Source organism: Labeo rohita, unplaced genomic scaffold (genome assembly GCF_022985175.1).
Source record: "Labeo rohita strain BAU-BD-2019 unplaced genomic scaffold, IGBB_LRoh.1.0 scaffold_315, whole genome shotgun sequence".
Lineage (NCBI taxonomy): Eukaryota > Metazoa > Chordata > Actinopteri > Cypriniformes > Cyprinidae > Labeo > Labeo rohita.
Genome location: NW_026129233.1, coordinates 57,261 through 67,785, shown reverse-complemented (window position 1 = coordinate 67,785; position 10,525 = coordinate 57,261). Strand labels below are relative to the sequence as shown.

Here is a 10,525-nt window from a genome sequence, read left to right as displayed (position 1 = left end):
TACTGAAAGGATTTTTTAAAAGTGACCTGCTGCAAATAAAAAAAAATAGCTAGTGGTTAACTCTGGTACATAGCATGAAATGGAAACATTTATGTTTAATATTGTATACAGTTGCTTTAAAACAAAACAAAACACAACAAAAAAAAAAAAAAACCTGCATTGTACTGAAAACAGGGTTGCAATCCTAAAAGCCCATTGAATCAGAGACTTTTTGCACTAATTATTTGGTTAATAGTGCCATGTTTTTGTTTCAGCCACTTGAATCAATTTCAGAATACACTAAATATATTCAATAAATTGCTTATTTCTGTTACAGAACTCTGCTTCCTATTCAGTTATAATCGAAGACATGGATTCATATGATTATGGTGATATTTTAAAAGAAATAAGCAATCATGCAAAAGAATTACATCCTCAGCACTGCAGGGAAGCAGCGTGTATAATCACAGTCATCTTTAATGTGATTGTATTCTGTTTTGGCATCATTGGAAATGGTGCGGTGATCTGGATTACAGGATTTAAGATGAAGAAGTCAGTGAACACCACCTGGTACCTGAGTCTGGCATTGTCTGACCTCATATTCTGCACTACTCTCCCTTTCACCATTGACTCCACAGTTAAGAACAGCTGGAACTTTGGGCTCTTCATGTGCAAGTTCACTGCTTTTGTTATGACCCTTAATATGTACAGCAGTATTTTCATCCTGGTCATCATTAGTGTGGATCGCTGCATCACCGTCAAGTTTCCCACCTGGGCCCAGAATCAGCGCACTGTACAGAAGGTGTCTTTAGTTGTTGTGTTGGCTTGGCTTATGTCTTCTTTGCTTAGTATTCCATCAGCCAAATTCAGAGAGATTAATAATGCAACAACAGTCATATGCTATAACAACTCTGAAGGTCACCAAAAAACCGTTGTGTTCATCTGCTTTACTTTTGGGCTTTTGATTCCATTCCTGACCATTTTCATCTGTTACTCCATCTTGATCCATAAACTTCGAGCAAACCAGATGTCCAAATTCACCAAGCCCTACAAGATCATGACATTACTGATTGCAACATTTTTCATCTGTTGGTTGCCATTTCAAATAGTTTCTGTTTTAGAGTTGGACAATCACGAGCACAACCCTGTCTTTCACACAGTCTAACGAGTATCTGTTTCTCTCGCCTGTGCAAACAGCTTTCTAAACCCATTCCTCTATGCATTCATGGCAAAGGACTCAAAGAAGAAATGCTATTCCTTTCTTTCAAACATCGAAAGCGCCACTGATGAGGAGACCAGAAGTGCTTTTAGAGCAACTTCAATTACCAATTCTGTGGATAACTGACTTTGTATTACTGTTTGAAATTTTATCACAAGTCACAGACTATTCCTTTTAATTCTCTTCCAAGTGTAATTGTAGAATGTTGTATTATAGAAACGACTTAGCAATAACAAGTAGTAACACTGTTTTGTCGCATGTTTCAGTTTCAGAAATTTACAAGTATATTTTACATGTTAAAAACAAAACAAAACAATAGAAAGAAAAAGGCGGCTGAAAAGTCATGAACAAATAAATGTAAATAAAGGTTTAACAAAAGCTGTTTTATAAGACATTGTTTAATGATCTATTTTATCTTACCATTTGTGTTACTGATTAATACATACCTCTATAGTATTACCATTATTGATTAACACATACATATAAACATACAGGGTGGTGGTGGGGTAAATTTAATGTATGTATTAAACATCATCTTGGCAAGATCTGTTTGTTGTCATGCTCCACATCTCTTTTCTTTTTTTTTTGCTAAAATATGTATTAAAAAATCTTTTTAAAAAATCTTGTTCTAACCATTCTGTTTCTGTAAGAGTTCTCTAAATTATTTAATATGCCTATAAATTAAATCCATACACAATACATTCAAAAAGATGCGTCAGCATTATTTGTTTCTGATATGGTAAACCTTGTGTGGTACTTCCTATCTTTCAATACTTCCTGTTTATAAGCATTACAAAAACATGTTTGCATGTATTTGGTAATTTATGCTTTATTTCGTATTCATAGATTTATAAAGCTGATTTACAATTTTCATTGACAAAACACTTCCTAAGACTAGTCAAATGCAGGACAGCAGATTGCAACTCAAATAGTCACAATGTGACAAAAAATAAAAATCTAAGCCAACAGTTCGAAATATTATTATATTTTAATATAACTCCGGTTGCATTCGTCATATACACCATGGAGGGTGAGTAAATAATACACTGCAGTAGTGTTGGGTCCTATCCTCCGCCTGCGAGATCGCCAATACATGATATTATCGTGTTAATGTATTTAATTACTTAGTTTCATTGCCCGAAACTAGCTCCAGCATAAGGCTAAAAGCAGCCTAGCAGTATTAAAGAACATCATCACCGATTAGCCTAGTCTATTCTAGAGCAAGTTTATGCATTTTAAAAACACTTGCGTTATACACTGCTATCTACACTGTACGATGAATAAATCTCGTGCCGCACACTGCACACATCTGCGGCGCGTTACGGCTCCGACGTGGCAACCGGAGTAGATCGCGACTTCGGCATGTGTTTCGACCCTCTGTACAGCTCTGAAGCACCCAATCCAGTCAATACTTGTGTTTATACTTGTGTTGAAGCAGTTCTCTGCACTGCATCGCTAAATTTAGGCTAATCCCTCACCTTTTTTTTTTTTTTTTTTTTTTTTTTTTTTTTTTAATTCAAGAAAAAGATTGAACATTACAAAAATATTAACAAGTAAATCCAGATATACAAAATATTAAGCAATCTTATACAGTAAAACAGAGTTCTAAAGGGAGAGAAACAAAATAGATTAAAAAAAATAATAATAATAAATAAAATAAAAAAAATAAAATAAAATAAACAAATAAAAAAAAATTATATATAAACATAAAATAAAACAAAAACCATTGAAACAACTAAACAATAGTTAACATTTTCTTCCTTTTTCCTTAGGACATATTCAACAGTTACAGCGGGGGAGCTATATCAGAAAAGAATTTTCCCATGAAATCTAACAATATGACATTCTTTTGATTATTAATTTGCATTAGAGACTTTTTCAAAATCTCCATTTCTGATAAAAATAAATTACACATTGGTATGCATTTCGCAAATTTCTGTTTATGAATATAATATTTACCTTGTAAAATGTAAAAGTTAACAACATACTCAATCATTTTACTTTTGTGTGAATAAGTACAAATCACATCTTTTAAAGAAAGCATACAGTTGACATTTCTTCGCAGAAATAGAAAGGCACTAACATCAGACCAAAATTTAAGAGACAAATCACAATCATAAAACAAATTACACAAATCTTCCTCATGTGCATTACAGAAACTACAAGTGTTGTCAATGTCCATGAATTTAGAAAGAGCTAATTTACATGGGTACATTTTGTGAAGTATTTTGAAATGCACCTCTTTAACTTTATTCAAAATACAAAATTTATAAGGATTTGACCAGGTCGTTTTCCAATTAATATCAGAAACTTTTGCATTCCAAAAGAATTTTCCTCTAGGTGAGATTTTATGTTTTGATTGCAAAATTTGTCTAATATTTTTAGTATTACAAGAGGAAGAATGTATTGCAATACCATCAACTTTTAATTCTAGAAATATTCTTTCATTGCTTCCATAAGAGAGATGATTATTTATTAGTTGTATCAACCCATTTGGAATAGCTTTAACCACTTGTTTAAATTCTTTAAAGGGGATGGGAAAATTGTAAACTTGCATAAAGTCTTCATAAGACAAAAAGTTTCCACTCTCATAGAACATATCCATAACAAAATAAATATTCCTTTCAAACCACCTATGCAAAAATAACGATTTATTCCTAGAAGTGATGAGACAATTGTTCCATAAAAGCATTTTATGTGGAGAAAAGTTGTGATGAAAACAAATTTTCCAAGCCAATAATACTTGCTGGTGAAATTTAGATAATTTAACAGGTAACTTCCCCGGAAGAAAGTTACATCTCAAAAGAAAGGACAACCCTCCAAGTTTTTGAAAGATACATTGTGGGATATAAAACCACATAGAATTGTAATTTTTAAGACAATTTCTTAACCAATTAAGTTTAAAAGTATTGTTAATGTCAAAAAAAAAATCAATCATCTCTAATCCACCTTCTACTCTTTTGCCTGACATAATGTCCTTTTTTAATTGGTAAGGTTTATTTAATTCTTAGATATAAAATCTAAGAAGGATTTATTGATATCTTTGGAAATTTCATCACTAACATATATGGAAAGAGCAGTGTAAACAAATCTAGAGAGGCCCTCAGCTTTGGATAGTAATACTCTCCCAAAAATGGTAAGATCCCTTTGTAGCCAGTTATTCAAAATATGTTTAGTTTTCTTGATTTTTGACCTAAAATTCAATTGTTCACAGGCAGATCTATTTTTAGAAACATAGATTCCCAGATATTTAATGGAGTCTTTTACAGGTATATTTTCAATTGATAAGTCTATAGAGTTGTGTATGAATAAAATTTCACATTTATGAAGATTAAGCTTTAAACCAGAAGATTTAGTAAAATTGGAAATACAATCGAGGGCTATTTTCACTTGATTTTTATCTTTCAAAAATAACGCAGTGTCATCTGCCAGTGGAGAAAGTTTGAATACTTTATCAAATATTTTTAATCCCAAAATGCTTTGATTGTTTAAAATTTGAATGGAAAGAAGTTCAGCTACTAATAAAAACAGAAAGGGAGAAATCAGACAACTTTGGTGTACACCACGATGGATTCCAAATCTTTTAGACGTTCCTGTACTCAGAATGATAGAACTATTAATATCCTTGTAAAACATTTCTATAATATCAATGAAATTATTCCCAAACCCAAAAACTTTCAGAGAGTGAAGTAAGAAGCCATGTTCGATTGTATCGAAGGCTTTACAAAAATCTAAAAACAAAATAAGAGCCCCTGATTCTATCTGGTCAGAATAGTCTAAAAGGTCAAAAATAAGACGAATATTGTTACTAATATGCCTATTTTTCATAAAGCCTGTTTGAGATTCATTAATAATTTGATCTAAATCTAATTTTAATCTTTTATCATATACTAGTGCAAACAATTTGTAATCTGTGTTCAAGAGAGTGATGGGTCTCCAATTGTCAATTTCCAAGAGATCCTTATCTGGCTTAGGGATCAGAGAGATTAAGCCTTGTTTCATAGTTGTCGCCAATTCCTTTTTTTTTTAATACAGTCACTGAACATTAAGAAAAGTGGCTCTTCTAAAATATACCAAAAATGTTGGTAAAATTCGATCGACAGTCCGTCAGGACCAGGACTCTTACCTTTTTTCATATGTCGAAGAGCTAACTGCAATTCTTCTCTTTTAAGATTAGAATCACAAACACTTTTAAAGTCCTTATTTATCAATGGAATAAAATTTTGAATATTATCAGTAAAGGCTTTGCAGATATCATAATTAAAGTCAGATTGGTATAATTTTTCATAAAAAGAGCTAACAAATTCCAAAATTAATTTAGGGTCTTCTCATAGGGAGTTATTAATAGATAATGCTGATAATGATTTTCTCTTAAAATTACTTTTTTCAAGGGCTAAAAAGAATGCTGTGTTCCTCTCACCCTTTTCGATCCACTTAGCTCTTGACTGCACAAAAGCTCCATTAACTTTGTTAGTATACAAGTCATTAAGTTTTGCTTGTAAAGAATGGAGCTCATTATCCTGTACTGGGGAGAGAAACTGAACTTTTCAAAGCCTATCAATTTTATCCAACAATTCTGCTTCCGTGTGGTCTCTATCCTTTTTTTATTTCCTTACTTCGTTTAATAGCCAAATGTCTGGATTTAAATTTAAAAATCTCCCATTTGGAGACAAAATCTGTTGTCTCTGAATTAAATATATTGGTGGCTAAATCTTCAATATTTCTTATGAAAATTCTGTCTTCCAAAAGAGAGTTATTAAATTTCCAGTAGCCATGAAGGCTATTAGAATTTTGAACAGTCTGCAAAGTCATTTCAATTAAGAGATGATCAGTAAAAGGAGCATAATGATGGGAAATGTTTTGAACATGTTGTAACAGATTAGATGAAATGAGTGTAGCGCTCTCTCTATGAAATACACGGACCAGCGTCTCAGAAGAAATAGACTCGCTGCTGAGAAAGATGCCACAACAACAGTGATCAGACCAGACTCGGAAGATTTCGACTTAACAAGCAAGTTGTATTTACACAGACCACACTTGGTAAGTTGTTTCAAAATTAAGAACAGCGAAAATGGAAAAACATTATATTCACAAATTTTCAGGCACTTAATTTCCTGTTTTCTTTCTTTTAAGTTTCAAAACCCTTTCTCTGGTTTCTTTTTACCAGCAAGGTAAGTTTTTAACTCACTGTTTGTTCCTTTAAATCAACCAAAACAAACGACATAAAAGCAAAAAATAAATAAATAAAATTACAATTTCAGTTGTGCTCAACAATGGCAATTTGAATTTTCAATAGAACAAAGTTTTCCTGTTTCAACCTTGAATTGTCCAGTCTCTCAGAAAACCAGATTTTTGAATTGTCCATAGAGAGATGTAAAAGTTTGTTTATCCATCACAAGGAAAAACGTCTTCATCCAAGAAGGTAGAAAAGAAAGTCATTCAATTTCCTACCCTGCGCAGAGTTCACTAACTCGTCTTTTTCTCACAAACTATCCAAGAACAGACTCCAGGGGGCTCGCCAGTCCACACCCTCCTAAGCACCAACAGAAGGCCGGGACAGATCCATGATACAGACTTCAACAGAACCACAACAAAAACCTGACCTTGAACAAACAAGGTCATAAAACAATAATCAATACCTGCATTGTAACAGTCAATAACGTTGTATGAAAATAAACTCTTGAAAATAAACTGATCATTGTATATTCATACATACATTTTAACTTGAATATATGTACATAAATCCTTCAAATAAAAAATATTTTCTTCATATGTAACATGTCTGTGACTGTTTTTTACTTTCCAAATACAGCTTTACACAATTTCACATACATAAAACAAACTCAAAGATTTATTTCCTTTTATTTCTCCTCTTAAACAATAACATAAAATTGATTTGTGACTATTAATAAGCCAACGGACTTACCAAGGAGATCGTTAAACAAAGAAATTTCCAGAAGGCATCTCGCCTCCTTTAAATCCGTTTCTGTCTCAAAATCGTTCGTCAAAATTCCTCTAGGAGGTCGTTTCTCTTTCTCGTTTCTCACGAAGCAAAATATATACGTTCTCATCAGGAATTAATGCAAAAGTAAAACAAAACCGTGCTCCAACATGAACTGATGCAATTTGTTAAGCGAACCGCTGCTAACTCTGCGTGCAAACCATGTGCGAAAACCCGGACATCAATTTTCCTGCCATGCCGTATTCTGCGTTCTCATTGGTCCTTCTTAGATCTAAGACGGCTCACTATTGGCCACATACATAATCAATTAATAATATGTGTTAACATAAAATTGAAATTTTCTTTTAGAAATCGACTTATTTTTAATAAGTTCTAATACATTATACATTATACTCTCTTATAAATATATATATATATATATATATATATATATATATATATATATATATATACATATTTGTTTTTTTTTTTGTTTTTTTTTTTCTGTTACTCTCTGGTAACCTTGGTTACACTTCCCCCTTCTAAATCACAGCACGTCCCTGTGCGTGGAAGTCACACAGGTGGAACTACATTGGGTCCAAAATTGTGATATGCAATATGATCATATTCATCCACTGATTCTGAAAGTGCAGAGCTCAAGCCTTGCAACAAATACTGAATGACTGAAATCAATGGATTTCCCAATCGTGCATACTGCAGTTTGTCTGGTGGTCTACTCTGCCTTTTTGAACGTCTTGTTTCCATACCCCCTGCCTCATCTGCCACCGTCCGAATGTCTGGAAGATGTCTGACAGAGGGTGACTGAGGATGGGAAGTGGTGTTCTCTACATGTGCATCAGGTCCAACTTCATTCACCACTTCGAAGGACTCATCTAGTATCTCGCTCGAGTCATTACATTCTTTCTCTGACATCACTTTTACTAATCCATCTTCTCCATCCTTTTCAGGCTCAACTCCAGAGGCATCCGGTTCTGCATGACACATCTCAGGTGAGGTTATCTCTACCCCATTACTGGTTAAGTTTCTTTCAACAGGTGCAGATTCCCTTAACCGATCCAGGACAGCAGATGGCGGACTCTCGGACACGACTTCAGGTAGGTTCCTTGTAACCAATGAACTCTTGGAATTGTGAGTAGGTCTCCCTTCCAGAATAACTTTAGTAGTGAACTCTAATGACTCTCCAGATACATCAAAGTGAACAGATTCACTGTCTGATTCAGATTGACAATGCACAGTCTCTTCTTCAGCAGTATTTTCAATTCTGGACTGAGCTCTGGTTCTTGGCCTACGATGTTCTTTCTGCTGAACAGAATCTGAAAACTCAGTGTTGTGTAGAAACCCACAGGGCAGCAGCAAATCACGATGTAAAGTACGCACCGGGCCTTCCTTTCCTTCCGGGCAAACCGTGTAGACGGGAATACCGCTGCTTTTCCTTAACACAACATAGACGTTAGGTTCCCATCTGTCCGCTATTTTGTGTTTTCCTCTTAGCCGGACATTCCTTACTAGGACACGATCACCTACATCCAGAACAGAGGCGACTACATTTCTATCAAACCTCCTCTTATTTCTTCCGGCCACCTTTAAAACGTTGCGAGTGGCAAGGCGGTAGCTCTCCTCTAGCCGGTCCTTGAGAGATTTTACATACTGCGAGTGAGAATGAGAGGAGTCACTGACTGGAAGTCCAAACGCGAGATCCACGGGTAACCGAGGCTGTCGGCCAAACATCATTTCATAAGGCGAGTACCCCGTTGCATCATTTTTTGTGCAATTGTAAGCATGCACAAGCGGTTTAACAAATTCCTTCCAGTGGGCTTTCTTGTCATTCTCCAGGGTTCCCAGCATTTGCAGCAAGGTCCTGTTGAACCTCTCTACTGGGTTCCCTCTTGGATGATCGTTCTCACCTTACGGATACCCGCGACTTTGCACAGTTCTTGAATGGTCCGTGATTCGAAATCTGGGCCCTGATCACTATGTAATTTTTCTGGGAAGCCGTAGTGTAGTAAGAAATGGTCCCAGAGGAATCTGGCCACCGTTCGAGCCTTCTGGTCTTTGGTAGGTACTGCAATAGCATATCTTGTAAAATGGTCTGTAATGACCAATATATCCTTCGTATTGCTATTGTCTGGCTCTACTGTTAAGTAGTCCATACAGACCAGCTCCAAGGGTCTGCTGGTCTGTATGTTCACTAATGGAGCTGCTTTCTGTGGTGGAGATTTCCTCCGAATGCAACGTTCACAGGTTTTTACTTTTCTCTCCACAGCATCAGCCATTTTAGGCCAATAGAATCTGGAACGGAGGAGGTCAAGAGTTCGCTCCAAGCCTAAATGACCCATGTCGTCATGTAGACTGGTGAGTACCATCTCCCGAAGATCCTTGGGTAACACAAGTTGGTTCAACTCTCTACCTTGATCCATTCTTTTCCTATATAACACTCCATTCTTCACTTCAAGTTTATTCCACTGTCTCATCCACATAGACATTGTAGGTGACAGGTTCTTCCTACCAAGAGGTTTTTCACCAGACTCTAGGTATTCCAGGACTTCCTTCAGCTCGGGATCTGCTCGTTGTCGGTTTACTAAATCTTCCTCAGAGAGGTGAGGGACCACGGGTAGGCCATGTTCAAATTCTTCTCGGAATTCTTGAGGTAATGCATCCGCATTCATCGTCAAGGATTCTGCCAATGTCATCCAAACAGGACGATGTCCATCCTGTGACTGGCTCACCTGATGTTTCTCGCACACAGCCTTTACTGCTTCTGGCAGGATCACAGGCAAATCTTTGTCAGCTTCAGCTAGATGATTCAGAGTGAACTGCTTTATTCTCTCCTGTTCTTTTTGGGACTCCAGGTCATTCATCAGCTGACCGTTTGGGCGCCTGGACAACCCATCAGCATCCTGGTTTTGGGCTCCTGCTCTATATTGGATCTTGAAATTATACGCTGATAACCCAGACAGCCATCTATAACTGGTTGAGTCCAATTTGGCAGAAGTTAGAATATAAGTTAAGGGATTACTGTCAGTTACAACAGTAAATTCAGTCCCGTACAAATAGTCACTGAACTTCGCGGTAATTGCCCACTTGAGGGCCAGAAACTCTAGCTTATGAGCCGGGTGTCGGGCTTCACTCTTATTTAATCCCCGACTAGCATAAGCAAGAACCCTCAACTGGCCGTCCTGTTCCTGATACAACGCGGCGCCTAAGCCGACAGTGCTGGCGTCCGTATGTAATATATAGGGCAATCTAGAGTCAGCGTATCCCAAAACTGGAGCAGTTGTTAATTTCTTCACAATGGTCTCAAACGCCTCCTGACAAGAAACATCCCATCTGTCTCCCAGCTTCCCTTTTGGATCGTAGTATTGCCG

General features: G+C 36.0%; 1 protein-coding gene across 1 annotated transcript; it reads left to right on the top strand.

Annotated features, from left to right (window-relative positions):
• Positions 1-349: 349 nt before the first annotated feature.
• Positions 350-1,324, top strand: LOC127160279 (C3a anaphylatoxin chemotactic receptor-like). The gene is given in 1 exon segment (XM_051102942.1): positions 350-1,324. A coding segment is annotated over 1 exon segment (975 nt).
• Positions 1,325-10,525: the final 9,201 nt, after the last annotated feature.